The following is a 17,089-nucleotide window of genomic DNA, read 5'->3' as shown; positions in this document are numbered from 1 at the left end:
CTATTAGCCCATCATAAATCGGGCCCAGGGATTAGCATATACAAGACGAGACGTTTCAGTGAAGGTGTACAGTTTCACAGCCTCTATCTGCACATCTGTTGTTATGAACTGCCACATGTATGATCACCTTACTTAATTATAATATGACAGAGTTCTGTTGTTAGGAATGCATGGCATCCAACATGTTTTTGTGAGTTATTCAGTAGATGTAGTGTCCTTATTTGAGGATGTTTTAATTCAGTCAGATACTGACAAGCTGTTCTGTTAGAGAACCAGGATGTACATGGATTAACAGTTTTGCATATTTTACACAAATTTTGTGCATCATCAAGCTCATGTATCTAGCAACATCTGCAATCTCAGAAGATAACTTACCAAAAAGGACACAAAATTCATTTTGGGGAAACTAAAAGTCCAACAGACTTCTTGAATTCTTTTATAAGGAAGTCTATGGAATGAACAGAAATACTGAACAATGAAGACTGTCTGTGACTGCATAGTGAATGGTGTTGGATATTATGTGGGATTATTTGTGCTTCACTTGAGACAACCTAACAACTGAGAGTTCAGTGTCAGTGCTTATCTTCTCACCTTACCATGGTTCATGCCTAAATGGGGGCAGTGCTTGACTGCTACCTCTGTTGTTAACACATTCAAATTATGCTGTCATTGAGATAACATAATGACATCATCAGCCATTAAGAGGACAAATATAAGGAGGAAGCTTCAGCAGTAAGTTGTACTTTATTCAAAGAAGACTGACAATTTGAAATTCAAAACTGATCCAATTTTATTATCTGCCAGCTCATACACTGAAAGGCTGCTACATCCTGAAGAAACAATTCACATTCCCTAGACATGGTCAGTGCCTCACATTTCCATTACCCATAACTGATGCAGTACCTGTATTTGTCATGCTATTGGTAGCCACTCCCCTCCTCCCTCACACTCTTCCAATTACCATTACTTCCGGAGCTGGCTCAGCTACGTTCTTGGTTCTTACCTGGTCTTAAGCTATATTTGATTATTTTCTCTTCTCAGTGCCACTGGCCCTGCTGCAGTGGTAACACTACTTCCGTCAGATCACAGAAGTTAAGTTCTGGTGGGCATGGCTAGCACTTAGATGGGTGACTATCTGGGGCTGCCGATTGCTGCTGCCAGGTGGGATACACTCAGCCCTTAAGAGACCAGTTGAGGAACTACGACTGAGAAGTAGCGGTTCCAGTCACAAAAGCTGACAAATTCTGGGAGAGCAGTGTGCTGACCATATGCCTCTCATATCTGCACCCAGTGATGCCTATCGGCCGATGATGACAAAGCGGTCTGTTTGTTCTGTTGGGTGTCTGAGGCAGGATCTGGTGGGATTTAATTTAGTCCCTTCTCAATGTATTTCTATGTCTTATTTCTCTGTCCTCTGTCTATTTACTCTCTGAACACTCTTCATCTTCATATCAGTGCCTATCTTTTATTTTTATATAACAATGAAAACAATCAGTTAATGACAAAATTATTTTATTGGATGGATAAAAAAATCTACCTACTGAGCAGTGCCAGAACACACACATAAAAGACTGTTGTAATTGGCAAGCTTCCAATTACAGCAGTCTCTTATGTGTGTGTGCTACTGTCGCTTGGTGAGCAGGTTTTTTTATCTATCCAATTAAATAAATTTGTCAATAATTGATTGTTTTTGTTCTTATGTTAGCCCATGTGGCCTCATCCCTTCTTATTTAACGCTCTTGACAGTCTTGTTCAAACAGTCATCTGTTTTCTACCTTAATGTGCTGATCCATTCATTTATTTATCTGTGTCACCAAGATTAATCAACACTTTGCTTCTACAGCTTTTCTAATATCGATTTCAAATGCTCGTAGAGGGTTCCGTTTTTATTTGCATATAACAGTTCCATTGCTATTTACGAATTAGCATACAACAATTTAAGATCCATTTCACTGCATGTTCTTCTCCTGATCATCTTTTGCCAATTTATTCACAAATTTGACAGCTGTTTTCTTTTCCACCATCCACTTATCTTGTTTATACATTAATTTCTTCACTTTTTGTGCGTTTGTTTTTAGCAAAGTGCTTTGATCGACTTTTATTGCCATTTCTTTTGTCACTTTAATTGCTAAGTTAAATAGTTTACATTTTCTCTCGTGACTTTTGCTTTCTGTTTACCCAGTTTCTAAAATTTCTGTTTTCATGATTTTCCCTGATTGATTTTTTTCCTTTTATCATTTTTTTCATATCATATAGACCTCTTATAAATGATTTTCGTATGAGTATTTCTAATTTTTCTGACTTTTTCCAACTTTTTTCCTTGCTTTTTTCTGATTACTTATCTTTTCCACACTCTGCTTATTTATTTTTTATTTTTTTGCCACTCCCACGATTTCTAACCCTCCAAACTGTCCTCTCTTGCCATGATGAATCCCATCTCTTATTACATCCATTCTTTTTGAAAAGATGCCTTTGTACAGTCAAAACTAAGGTCCCACATTCTGTTTCTTGAAACCTGCTTGTCCCTTGGAGTTACTCCAAAAGGTCTAACATTGAAAGTCCTTGTTTCTGGGTGCAATCCTACTCTACACCAGACTCCTTTACGTTTTAAATATAGCAATCTCTTACTCTTGCCTATCTAATCTGTGACAAAGGTGTCTGTATATGTGCGGATGGATATGTGTGTGTGTGCGAGTGTATACCTGTCCTTTTTCCCCCCTAAGGTAAGTCTTTCTGCTCCCGGGATTGGAATGACTCCTTACCCTCTCCCTTAAAACCCACATCCTTTCGTCTTTCCCTCTCCTTCCCTCTTTCCTGATGAAGCAACCATTGGTTGCGAAAGCTTGAAATTTGTGTGTGTGTTTGTGTTTGTTTGTGTGTTTATCAACATGCCAACGCTTTTGTTTGGTAAGGTACATCATCTTTGTTTTTAGATATATTTTTCCCACGTGGAATGTTTCCCTCTATTATATTCATACAATTAAATAATTTCATTTTTATATTTTATTGTGTACATATTTTATTTTTGTTATAAATTTTTCTGGAATATCTGGTAACTTCTTGTTTAATCTCTGTCCTCTCCAAATCCTTCTGTCAACTTCTTTTTGTAGTTTTGTCATTTGCAACCTGTAGGTCTTATATGTTAGTCTCTTATCTTTATATAGTTATTACTTTTAGCTTGTCAGTAACACTTCGTAGTTTAGATCATAGCTTTTATTCCTTTGTTAATGGCCTTATTATTTCATTTGATGTAAGTGACTTGCCCAGTCATTCAGAATCTATACACCAATGTTTTACTTTTTTTTTAGTATTATTATTATTATTATTATTATTATTACCTATTCCTGTCTCCTGATCAAAAGAATTGTTTAGTAGGTTCTGGAAGCTATATATTCAGTGTCATGAATATGAGTGTGTGCCCGCAAATACACGTCTGATTTCAGCAGCAGTTTCACTGTGGTCCAGATCTGCCTCTATGAAATGCTTGAACTTTTCAGTTTTGATTTTGGCATGTTATGTATTTTGTACTAAAGCCTCTTCTTCTTTCAAAGTAGACAATGAGAACTGTAAATTTCAATGGATACGTAAAATGATTTGTAATTAATTGATTTGGCCAACAGCAACAGCAAATGACACTCAGACATGAATTTCCAGATCCATTGTTCTGTTTTGAAAGCATTATAAAGAATGTTGATGATAGGATATTAAAGAATGGCAGAGACTGCAAAGCAAAGCGAAAATGTTATCAAACTCAGTTTCAGAGAAATCTAAAGTTGCAAGATAAGTTGGGGACTGAATACATATAGCAAAGTGCAGCATATAAAATTTAAAATTGAAATTTGGAGTGAGACAAAATACACAAATGGCCAAACTACAGTGATCAGTCACTTACTCAGTGTGTGCAACAGGCATTGGCACAGGAGCACTTGAACAGTTATGTATATGAAAAAGAAGCACTTTCTTGATCAAATTGAGGCAGAGATAAGTACCAAGTGCAACATAATGAGCCAGGGATCAAGAAAGAACCAATTAAGCTGAATCACCCATAATCACAGCATAATTATTGTTCAAGGCACAGGTATCAATTATGAAAGTTATGGACATTAACTTTTTGACTGTCAAGGATTGAATATTTGTGAAAATTTAAGAGAAGGATCAAACTCTGAATGGCGCTAACTACAATGACATGCGGTAAGGCCTGTATTATACTGCTTAAGACGTTTGACAAATCTGTCATAAAAGCTAGGTCAAAACTACAGCATTTACAAAAGTTAACATAAAAGTACCTCAGTATATTAAAAATATTTTATAAAATATTTTTATAACATTTTTCACAAAGTTATTTTTTAGTGTAATATGGGTCCACGGCAGTTAAAGCCTGCCACATAATGAAATTTCAGAGACTCCTCTAACATGGAAAACTCATACCTCTTAAAGCTGCATGTACTAAGAGTGACAGTTGTGGAAAAATGTTGCCAAGTGTCTTTGTTAGGAAAAATTTGGCCAGGTGCAAGAAGGACTTGCACATGACGATTCCGTACATACTTAATTACATATATAAACATTTCATACATGCTGGAAATCAAGAATATCGACCATTTTTGCCTTTTTTGACATTGATACTGGCAAGATGTCGGTCTCAGGAAGTCCTTGATTTTCAACAATATTTTAATTTCATTAATGTAAATGTGACAAAGTCACGCAGGTGGCCATTATTATAATAATCAGTAGTTGTGCATTCAGGCTGACTGGGTCGCACTGGTGAAAGTAGAAAATCAGGCAAGGAATGACAATTGCTGATGATGCATTTCAGACTTTATCCATCATCAGATACCCAGGAGCAATTGCTGCACTTAGATATGGGGTTTCAAGTTATATATGAAACAAATATTCACAGACTATTCTGCAGACAGCGTGGTAAAAGTTAAACACCAGGCAAGAAATGACTTTATTGGACATTTCGGAATTTCTGGATTTTTTCCTTTGGTTGTACTGTGCAACTTTGCTTCGTGCCAAATTTCATGATTCTAGGCCAACGGAAAGTACAATGTAGGTTTTGATGAGTGATTTTATGAGTATCAAAATAGGGACATAAATGGCTATATATTTTGACTAAATTGACTTAAAAGCTTCAATTTTTATACCAGGAAGGCCTTAGTACGTGTCATAAATTTCAACTTGATGTGTCTACCTGTTTCTTAGAAAAGGGGTTTTTAACAGTCAGACAGACAGACAGACAGACAGACAGATGGACAACAAAGAGATCCTATAAGGTTCTGTATTTGTCGACTGAGGACAAAATCCTAAAAAAGAAAAGAACTTACAGTACTCCAGTTGTCTTACGATGTACAGTAAGAGATAAAATGAAATGTGTAAAATGAAAATAACAAATGATAACTGAAAATATTGTTAATACTATTCCATGTCACAAAAAGTAAAGTGTTTAGTAAAATAAATAAAAAAACACAGGAAACGAAAAATAAAGTAGAAAGATTAAAACTAAGATGAGGTAACAGTTGAAGAAGAGTGCAAACAAGATCAAAAAAGGAGGGAAAGTACCAGAAAATCTAGTATGGATGGGAAAATGTGGATTGGAAGATGGATTCTCAATTAAAATCTGAAACAAAATTTAAATCTGTTCAGAAATTTACATAGAGGATTTACATTGTGTAATGTATTCTGTTTTCTAGCTAACATTCACTGACTTGAAGAACAAGGTGTCATACATTTTAAAAGATGGAGAACTTTATACTCCATTTACAAACCTTGCTCACAAGCAATTGAGATAAAAGTGTGTAAGATTGCTTTAAAAGCAAGTAAAAGAAAGGATGAAGAAAGACAGATTAAAAAGTATATAATAAGATCGTATGAGTAAAATTTTATATGAAAATTGAAAAGCAAGTAAAATGAAAATAACAAATGATAACTGAAAATATTGTTAATACTATTCCATGTCACAAAAAGAAGAGTGTTTTGTAAAAATAAATAAAAAAACACGGGAAGCAAAAGATAACTTATTACACACTAAAATTTGGTATATGACAAACATGCACTTGAAGTCTTGCTAGAATTGCATGAATTAATTAATTCTGCCAGGGAGAAAAGACAACAGTGTTAAAAAAATTATGACTTCTGTGTTTGCCCTTCCCTTTTTATGCTTATCTTTTTTAACCATGTTTTGAATTAGAACCTGTTCATGCTCTTTGTTATCTCTCACACATGGGTAGGTGTGCATCCCTCTTTTTTCGATCTTCATGTTGTTGATTAAAAGATCTTGTATTTTTATGTTACACACCCTTCATGTGTAATGCCTTGATCCAATAGACATCGCCAACAGATAAAAGTTAAGAAGTTCCATTAGAAAATACATATGTGATGTGCTTCATCCCAAAGTTACAGGAATTCTCATATTGACGAATATTTTGAATAATATTTTCTTTTTTTTTCCTTTTCGCAGCATTAGGCATTTCACTTTCCTTATGTTCTGTCATTGTATCAAAATCCTTTCACTGCCCTGTCACCCTCCCTCTCAACTGCCATACGATAGAGCATTAGGCTTTCCCGGGTTTTAAAAATATTCTAACATTCTTCAGTATTTGATATGTTACTCCTAAAATCCTCATAATTTTAATTTTATTTAATACAATTTCCTTAACAGCTATTGTGAACATTGACATTTTTGGTTACTCCTTACAATGGTTTGTTTTTTTCTGTCTGACACTGATTATTAATTTATATGTTTGTAAGCTCATTTATGATGTTTTTGTTGTTATTGCAGGCAAAGGAGAACAGACATGCCATGGCAAAGGCTCTTTACTCTCGGACATTTGCGTGGCTAGTCTCTCACATAAATACATGTACCAATCCTGGGCAGGATTCTTCCCGCTTCCTTGGTGTCCTCGATATTTTTGGTTTTGAGAACTTCACCGTGAATTCATTTGAACAGCTGTGCATCAATTATACAAATGAAAAACTTCACAAATTCTTCAATCACTATGTTTTTGCCTTGGAACAAGAGATTGTAAGTTTTGAGAGGTATACTATAAGTCAACATTATATAATAGTTCCTAGTAATATACTGTACACCAAAGAACTTTTTTACCAGACAAAAATTTAAAATATTTCCTTAAATTAAAGTTGTCATTGGAATAAGCTATGCTATTATGGATTTAACCAATTAACACATTCTCCATTTTTCTGCCTTTGTACGTAACCTATTTGCTAGCCCTTGGGGTAGTCCATCTATTGTCTTGGCATAACATATTGAAAGATTAATCACTGTTGTTTGATTTGTAGTAGAATCAAAGTAATGCTAGGTACAATGTGCAGAACTCTTATGTAGTTAGTAATAATTATTTGTAACTAGTCAAGATCCTGACTCCCAAGTGTCACACTCATATTTCCCCATGTATCCTTGCTTCTTTTCATGTTCATGGTTTGTAAATAAGTTTCACTGTGTTATTTCACAGCAGAAGGAAATTCATTAAGTATGTGCTAAGTTTTTATGTGAAATGCAGAAAATGATTACTTGGTCTGTCCAGAGTGTGGTAATTTGGTGATAAGAGATTTTATTTGACTGTTGGGAATGGATCTTTAGCAGTGGAAGTCAAAAAGCTGGATAACTCATTCAGAACATCATTAGTCTTCTTCCTCACGTTCAATGGTTCCCATACTGTAATGTAGATTTAGCCACTCTGTTGATTTCTTCAATCATTTATATAAGAGAGAGAGAGAGAGAGAGAGAGAGAGAGAGAGAGAAGGGAGGGGTGGGGGAGAGTATAATGTTGACAAGACGGAATAATGTGGTGGAAAATGACAGAAGAGGGCTAGGTGATACTTAAGGGGTAGGTGATGGTAGAGATGTTCAAGTCAGGTGGATTATGAGAATCGAAAATATGAATACCGCAGTGACGTTCGGGCCCTCTCCCTCGATCCCACCTGTGCCCTCCCTTGTGCAGTTCAGAGGAGTTGATGTTATAAAGCAAAGAGCAACCCGAAGGGACAGGTATTGAAGTAGCTGTTGTGTATTCACTGGTATTGCAGTGTACCAGTAACCATGTGAACAGTTAGCAGTTAGCTACAGTTTGGCAACTGCCATTTATGCAAGTAAACAGCTGGTTAGTTGCCATATCCATATACAGACGCACACATTAATTACGGTGCTGCTGGTGGAGTTCACACAGGATAAGATGGCCTGTGTGCAGAAGACTCACTCTTGCTCTAGATATTGGGTGAATCCATCACTTTGTTCCGAAAAAGTGGCCATCTCAGATGCCTAGTGGCTGCCAGCCAGAACACTTTTAAGTGTTGTTATTGCTATATCAGTCATATACATCACGGTATTGTACTCACCAAGTGCAGTAAGTGCAATCAGAGTACGTATTAGTCAGTCATGTGACGTCAAATTTTACTGAATATGTGTCCAAAGAGGCAACTCAGTGAGTTCAGCATTCACATACCCTGTGGTAGTTGTTCTAATGAAACTTCGATCACTACCCAGCACCACCATTATCTCCTCTCCTGACCAAACCATTTGCTTATGCACAGGCCAGTTCTATTACTTATCCTCAGTGTGATGTGGCTGCATGCAAATGTGATGCAACTGGATGGGAATTCCTTGTGATTTGAATACAGTGGGATGTTGTCGGTGAGTGTCTGGGACAAAACTTACACCTGTGTTGTGTACAGGGGAATGGTATGTGGGATTGGGAGAAAGGATGGCATAAGGATGGTCAAGGATACTGTGTAGGTTGGGTGAGCAATGGAATATCACACCAACAAATTGAATGTCATGATAAACCAGCCTACTGCTGATATTCCTCTCATTATCTGGTAGCAACTAAGCCTTGAAAAATGTAACCACATCCTTCATCATGGCTTTGACCCAAAATGAAAGATATCCTATCAGAAACTTATCTTCATTCCTCTAAGTAATATTCTTTCATCTACCTAAACTACTTAACACTTTGGTAGCTAAAAGTCATTTTACACATATTTGATAAATAAAAGGTAAAAAATTGTTTTCTGTTGTGGAAAATATTACACTTTCATCAACAACAAAATTTTAAGATGAAGTTTTGAAAATTGGTGAGGTGGTACGCATGTGTCTCATGAACCTAACTAGGTCCATTTTTTTATTTTCTGTAGGATTCTGTGTGTAAAGGCATCTCTCTTGTAAGTGACAGAAGCGACCAACAGCACAAATCAGTACCAAAACACATTTATTCTCACGACAATGAGAAACATGAAATATCACATACAAATTTTCAACATAAAATTTGAAGAGGACTCTGGCACACCATAGACCAATGTTTTTCACATTGTACGAAGATTGCCAGGGCATGTACATCCCACTAAGACCATGTCCCTTGTAAGTGATAGAAGCGACCAACAGTACACAACATATGAAATGTTACCCTCCAGTTACAAGTGGTAGCATTGTGTGATACGCTCAGGTATGCTATCTGCAAGTGACAAACTCCCACTACAACAAGGCTGCTATAGCGACAAGCTGTTTCTGTAAAACAGCACCCATAAACAGTAGAATATTGTAGCTCAAGAATTAGGTAACAAAATTAGCTTTACTTAGAAAATAAGGCAATACATGAGTGCTGTGTAAGAAATTTACAAAGGGAGCAATCTTCATGGAGAATTTCATAATTTATATCATCAAATACAAAGATCACTAAACAGATTCTTAGAATATCTGTGGATGAGTAGAGATACATTTGGCTATCACTTTCTTATATGGCCACAAACTTCCAGTTGCCGATAGTGCAGAAGAATTACTAATAAAGTAAGAAGGAAAAATGAATGCCTTTCTCCATGAGATCTCCATGGTGTGCTAGTAGTGTCTTTGTTAGTAATGTGAATTGTCGTGCAAAATTAGATCTCATGATGGTTACTTTGATAACCTATTTGTCTGTTTCTCACTCTTTGTTTGGTCTGAAAATTTGGAAACAACTAATTGTATAATTTATAGTGAGGCTTGGTTTTCCTCTGCTCAAACATTTGACCATAATGTTTTAAGTGTTAATCAGATGACAAAACACATCCTCTTTACATGCTGTCATTTCTGAAATATTTCATTTCAGTATCTTTAACCATTTATGAAATATAACAATTTTTACAACCAAGTGATTTGTGATGTGCAGAAATGAAATAGGGCACACTACCCATCCACCACACATACAATCCAAAAGAACTGAGAGAAAGAACATGCTGTTCTCAACTTTAAATACAATTTTGATATATGGGCAACATTTCATATGCATATATGTATGACTTAAAATGAGCTGCATGCAAAGTCTGTACAATGTTTTTTTCTCTCTGCAAACTCTTAATTTAAGTGCAGTTGCTTACTTATTTCCCTGCAGCACACAATTAACAAAAAGAAATTTCCTTAATCAAGTGAAGATATCAAGTTGTAAGATGAGAAAGTATCAAATTTTTTCATTGAATAGTTTTCTTAAAAGAGGTTGATAAGTATTTCATAACAGCTGGCGCATTCACTCCAACATTTCTCTGAGGAGACTCCTAGCTGTCGCTGTCACTGTCACATGTGTTGCAGTGACAAGATTCAAACACATTTGAATGTAAACATCATCCATTGCAGCATACAAGAAGCAGGGAAATGGATGTCACCAATCTGTGAAACTTCTGTAGCTATCTGCAGTTGTGTTTTGTCACCTGAAGCTGTCCCATGTTGTCAATCACTTGTGTCACTTACTCAGGACAAAGCCTAACTGCAAATTATGTCCATACCAGCAAAATTACTGAGAAGTGTAATAATGTATCATAACATATTCTTTGATTTTTAATGTTATCCATAATTTGCAGCTGCAAAAGTGACTGTATTCTATACACTGGATGTATGAATTAAAAATACACCTTCAGTCACAAATTTTCATGTTTTATTAAATGCATGATGCATTTCAGACCCTGTGGGTTCATTATCAGGTGTAACTTGTCTTAATACATGACTTATTTTTGCTCTTGAATGAAGTGAAGTGTATATTCCTGTCTTGAAAGGTTTGATGTTAGGTTATGAATTTTTTAAGCCAATTGCAGAAAATATATGTGAAACAGTGGGCAAAATGAACACTGTAAACTTACTACATAATACAAAAAAAAGCATTTTTGGTGTTAAAAAGTTAAAAACTCCTTTCATAGAACATTTAGTAAGTTTACACTGTTCATTTTCTCTGGTGTTCCACATATTTTTTCCACATTTGGCTTATGAAATTCTTAACCTAAAATCAAACCTTTTCATGATATGAATATGCATTTCTCCCCTTTCAAGAGCAAAAATAAATCATGTATTAAGACAATTTACATGCGATGATCACATCAGACATTCTTGGAACAGAGGTAGTGATGATTTGATTCGATTTTCATGAAGCAGGTTCACTATGCCAGGTGGAAACACACAAATGATTACTCACAGCAATCTTTATGTTCAGCCCAATGGTGCATAGTATTTTTCTCCGAGCTTGGAAAGCTTCTCACTAGCTGTTAACAGTAGGCAGGTATGGAACAGAGATGTCTCAATGTTGAAAACTGTATACTACATTAGTAAGACATATGTGTCCCATCAACCCTGAAACAGTTACCATAGTACCCCAGCCTTAAATTATACACGATGAAACTCCTGCATCCCATGGGTGATTTCCCTGTGGATGATGCAATTGCGAGATATTCACCCCAGAAATTGATCCTATGTAATAATTTGAGCCATATTTCTAATAGTACCCAATAATGACCTTCTGAATGTACAGTTTTTATACTTCACACGCACTAGTTGCTTCTCACTCGCTACGCCCCACTGCCACTGCGTAATGACTGAGCATGAAGTACTGTTCAGGGGAATGACAAACAGAGCTCTCCTATTCACTGGATGTTAAAAAAAAGGCCCAATGTGTTTTAAAATCTTGTTTAAGAACACTTGTTATTCTACGTGAAAAATAGATAGGTGATATGAATACGTAATACATCAACCAGATGCCCTTTTACATTCAGTATTTTTTAACAAGACTCTTGTATTGATATTATGAAGCTATGTATATATGCCTCAAAATCAAAATGAATAAATCTAAGCAGCGGAAGAATTATATTGGAATGAAGTGAAATACTTTCAACTTAACAGTGTCAGCCTTAAAGTGCAAAGAAAATAATACACAACAGTGATGTTAATAATTAAACAGTGCTTATGACACACTCATTTGTTTCATCATTCACACTTTATTTATGAATTGCAAGATAAAAATGTTTAAAGGAAAGAGGTCTCTGGCACAAGGTACACTTTAGAAACTGTGCATTTTCACACAATGGACAAAGTGGGTTACCAGTGCTGAAACATTATTTCATGAACCTCTTACTCACTTAATTGTACAGTTTATCATGTTAAATCTAACATAAATATGATTCTCTCTCTCTCTCTCTCTCTCTCTCTCTCTCTCTCTCTCTCTCTCACACACACACACACACACACACAAGCCAGACGGCGAGCAGCAGTGTATGATGGGAGAGGCAACCGGGTGGTGGGGGTATGGTGGAGGAGGGGTAGGGATAGCAGGGTAGAGGTGGGGAATGATAAAGTGCTGCTTGTGGGAGCATACAGGGACAAAGTGGAGAGAGGGTATGGTAGCTAGGTACAGTTGGGAGGTTAGATGGAGGGCAAGCGGGGAGAGGGTAATGGAAAAGGAGAGAAGTAAAAGACTGAGCATGTGTTGGTGGAATAGAGGTCTGTGTAGTGCTGGAATGGAAGCAGGGAAGGGGCTAGATGGGTAAGACAATGACTAACGAAGGTCGAGACCAGGAGGGTTGTGGGAACGTAGGATATATTGCAAGGAGAATTTCCACATGTGCAATTCAGAAAAGTTGCTGTTGGTGGGGAGGATCCAGATGCCACAGGATGTGAAGCAGTCATTAAAATGAAGAACTTCATGTTGGGTGGTGTGCACAGCTGCGGAGTGGCCCATCTGTTTCTTAGCCAGTTTGTCGGTGACCATTCATGTGAAAAGACAGCTCGTTGGTTGTCATGCCCACTTAGAATGCAACACAGTGGTTGCAGGTTAGCTTGTAGATTACATGACTGGTTTCACAGGTAGCCCTGCCTTTGATGGGAAACGTGATGTTTGTGGCCAAACTGGAGTAGGTGTCGGTGGGAGGATGTATGGGGCAGGTCTTGCATCTAGACCTGTTACAGGGATATGAGACATTAGGCAATGGTTTGTGTAGGGTTTGATGAGGATATTGTGTAAGTTCGGTGGGCAGTGGAATACCACTGTGAGAGATGGGAAGGATAGTGGGTAGGACATTTCTCATTTCAGGGCATGACAAGAGGTAGTCGAAACCCTGGCGGAGATTGTAATTCAGTTGCTCCAGTCCTGGGTGGTACTGAGATGTGAGGGGAATGCTCCACTGTGGCCAGACAGTTGAACTTTTGGGAGGTGTTGGGTGACAGGAAAGATATGGCATGGGAGATCTGCTTTTATCCAAGATTGGGAGGGTAATTACAGTCTGTCAAGGCCTCAGTGAGGTTCTCAGTATATTTCGAGGGGGACTGCTCATCACTACAGATACGACTGCCACAGGTGGCTAGGTTGTATGGAAGGGACTTTTGGTATGGAATGGGTGGCAGCTGTCGAAGTTGAGATATTGGTGGTGGTTGGTAGGTTTGATATGGACAGAGGTATAGATGTAACCATCTTTGAGGTGGAGGTCAACGTCTAGGAAGGTGACTTGATCGGTTGAGTAGGATCAGGTGAAGTGAATGGGTGAGAATGTGTTGAGGTTCTGGAGGAATGTGGTTAGGGAGTCCTCACCCTTGATACAGATCACGAAGATGTCATCAGTGAATCTGAACCTGATGAGGAGTTTGGGATTCTGGGTGTTTAGGATGGATTCCTCTAGACGGCCCATGAATAGGGTGGCATAGGATGGTGCCATGTGAGTGCCCATAGCCATACCCCAGATTTGTTTGTAGGTAATTCCTTCAAAGGAGAAATAATTGTGGTTGAGGATATAGTTGTTCATGGCGACTGGGAAGGAGGTTGTTGGTTTGGAAGCCATCGGGCATTGGGAAAGTAGCGTTCAATAGCGGTAAGGCCGTGGGCATTAGGGATGTTAGTGTAAAGGAAGGTAGCATCAACAGTGATGAGCAGGGCACCATGTGGTAAAGGAGCAGGAACTTTGGAGAATCAGTAAAGGAAATGGTTGGTATATTTTATGTACAAGCATAGGTTGTGAGTAATAGGCTAAAGGTGTTGGTCTACAAGAGCAGAGATTCTCTCAGTGGGAACACAGTAACCAGCCACAATGGGGAATCCTGGGTGGTTGGGTTTATGGACTTGAAGAAAGCATGTAGGAGGTAGGAGAGCAGAGATCGAGAGGGGTGAGGAGAGAGATGGACTCCGGGGAAAGGTTCTGGGATGGGCCCAATGATTTGAGGAAAGACTGTAGATCCTGCTGAATTTCTGGAATGAGGTGACTGTGGCAGGGTTTGTTGGTGGATGAATCAGACAGCTGGCAGAGTCCTTCTGCCAGGTAATCCATGCGGTTCAAGACAACAGTGGTGGAGCCTTTGTCAGCAGGTAGGATTATAAGATCGGGAGCAGTTTTTAGGTGATAGATTACAGTTCTTGCTGTGGATGTCAGGTTAGTTTGCATGTTGTGGGATTTGGGGAATGATAGTGAAGTAAGGTTAGAGGTTAAGAAATTCAGGAAAGCTAACAGGGGATGATTTAGGGTCAGTGGGGGTGGATCATGGTTGGATGGAGGAGTGAACTGAGTCAGGCAGGGAGGCAGTGATGACATCTTTATGATCTGGATTGAGGATGAGGACACCCTATCCAATTTCCTCCAGAACCTCAATTTCTTTCCCATTCGCTTCACCTTGTCCTACTCAACCCAACAAGCCATCTCCTTCAATGTTGACCTCAACCTTAAAGATGGCTATATCAGTACATCTGGCCATATCAGACCCACCAACCGCAAACAATACCTCCACTTCGACAGCTGTCATTCTTTACATACCCACAACTTCCTTCCATACAACCTAGCCATCTGTGGCTGTCCCATCTGTAGTGATGAGCAGTGTCTCTCAAAATATACCAAGGGTCTCACTGAGGCCTTCACAAACCCTAATTACCCATCAAACCTTGTACAAAAACAGATTTCCCATGCCTTATCTTTCTAGTCACCTACCACCTCCCAAAGTCCCACTGTATGGCCACAGAAGAACACTCTCCTCGTGACGCAGTACCACACATAATTGGAGCAACTGAATTACATTCTCCACTAGGGTTTCGACTAGCTCTTATCATGCCCTGAAATGAGAAATGTGCTATCCACTATCCTTCCCATCCCTCCCACAGCGGTATTCCTCTGCCCACCGAACCTACACAATATCCTCATCCAGCCCTATACAACCCCTGCTCCCAACCCCTTGCCTTGTGGCTCATATCCCTGTAATATCCAGATACAAGAGCTGTCCCATACATCCTCCCACCAGTACCTACTCCAGTCCGATTCATAGTTTTTTACTTCTCTCCTCTTCCACTACCCCCCCCCCCCCCTTTTCCCACCTCCCACTGTCTGGCTTCAGCTACCAGAGACTGTGGTCATGTGTGTGAGTTGTGTTTGTGGGAGTGTGTGGGTGTGTACATTATCGATTTTCAATGAAGGCCGTGCCTTGTTCGCCAAAAGCTCACTTTCTGACAGTCTCTTTATTGTGCATATCTGCAACTCAGCATCTCCGCTGTATGATGAGTAGGACTTCTCTTTTCATAATTTTGTTACATTCCGTCCTGGATTTGCCATTGTTTCATGTTTAAAATCAATATGTTCATGCTACAACTGTATACTAATGGAATTATAGCCCAAATTTTCATGTGGGCTCTGTTATATCTCCCATGGGGAAATGCTTGATAAGAAATAATAAGACCAAGTAAACAAGAACAAGGGGAAACTTTACTGAATGAAAAATAATACTGCTTCTCAGATACTAACAGGCATACACCTGGAACACACAGTGAATAAATGTAGTGAGATGTGAAGACTATGCTACTGATAATCCCTAACAATTGAGGTTGAGCATTATGTGTAGTTGGTGGACAGGTATGCCTCTGGATATTGCTGGAAAGTCGTAAGCCCCTCTACGGTGGCTTCCAACCAGGCTCTTACTGATGGGTTGCTAAGAGCCAGCACATAAATTGGCCCAGAGCTCCAGTGGAGCAGACTGCCACTATATTGACTTGTGCTGCCCTAAACAGTCAGGGCATGGAGGAATTCATGCCGATCCAGCTCCACACATGTGACACAGTGGAGGAAATAGGTTCTTGGCACAGAGGACCCCTGGTGGCTCTTGTCCTGCCATCTGCTGTCTGTCTTCCTTGTTGTGATCAATGCAGTTTGGGGAGGTAATGCCTTGTACGTATGCAACCCACGACACCTTAGTGTCTGACGCGTTGCCAATCCCTTTAGGCGAATGATGGGTACATGGCAGGCTACATTGGAGGGACTGATATCTTACAAATGTGTTTTTTTTCTCTGTAAAATGTGAGGTTAAGTTGATGTTTCCTTGTGAGGTGAGAGGTTGTGTAGAGTACAGGTGATGAGTGGAGAAAGAAGGCAAGAAGGGGGAGAGAAGTGTAGAGGGAAGGGTGACTGACAGCTGGGAGAGAGGCAGAATAGGAATTTGGGACTGGGGAGCCTGCCCAGGGATAGGCAGGACCAGCAGTGTGTAGTGAAGTGGAGGAGTGGATTAGGAGTGAGGGAAAGGGGTAGAACACACGAAGAGGGGACGGTTGGGTGTAACACGAGTGAAGTTGGTGGGCATGTAGAAAGCTAAGAGTTGGGTATGGGATAGACCTGCTGGCAGCTAAGGCCAGGAAGATCATGGGGTCGAAGTATGTGTTGTAAGGACATTCTCGTATATGCAAATCAGAGAAATGTGTTTTGAGGGAAATGGAGGGAGGAAGGAGCAGAGCTCACCATTGAAGTCAAGTATACTGTGTTCAACAGCATGTCCTGCCACAGGATGATCTACTTCTCTGTTGCTTATAGTTTGGCAGCAACCATTAGTTTG

General features: G+C 38.9%; 1 protein-coding gene across 1 annotated transcript in view; it reads left to right on the top strand.

The window, feature by feature from the left end:
• The window catches only part of LOC126094508 (myosin-I heavy chain), a 238,625-nt gene that overhangs the window by 22,759 nt on the left and 198,777 nt on the right, over window positions 1–17,089 (top strand). The window contains exon 6 of the mRNA XM_049908960.1: window positions 6,779–7,021. Coding sequence (XP_049764917.1) covers window positions 6,779–7,021 — 243 coding nt within the window. The remainder of the gene's footprint in view (window positions 1–6,778; window positions 7,022–17,089) is intronic.

This window comes from Schistocerca cancellata, chromosome 1, assembly GCF_023864275.1.
Source record: "Schistocerca cancellata isolate TAMUIC-IGC-003103 chromosome 1, iqSchCanc2.1, whole genome shotgun sequence".
Taxonomy (NCBI): domain Eukaryota; kingdom Metazoa; phylum Arthropoda; class Insecta; order Orthoptera; family Acrididae; genus Schistocerca; species Schistocerca cancellata.
The sequence above is the reverse complement of the archived record's forward strand: the minus strand, read 5'-3'. Positions and strand labels throughout refer to the sequence as shown.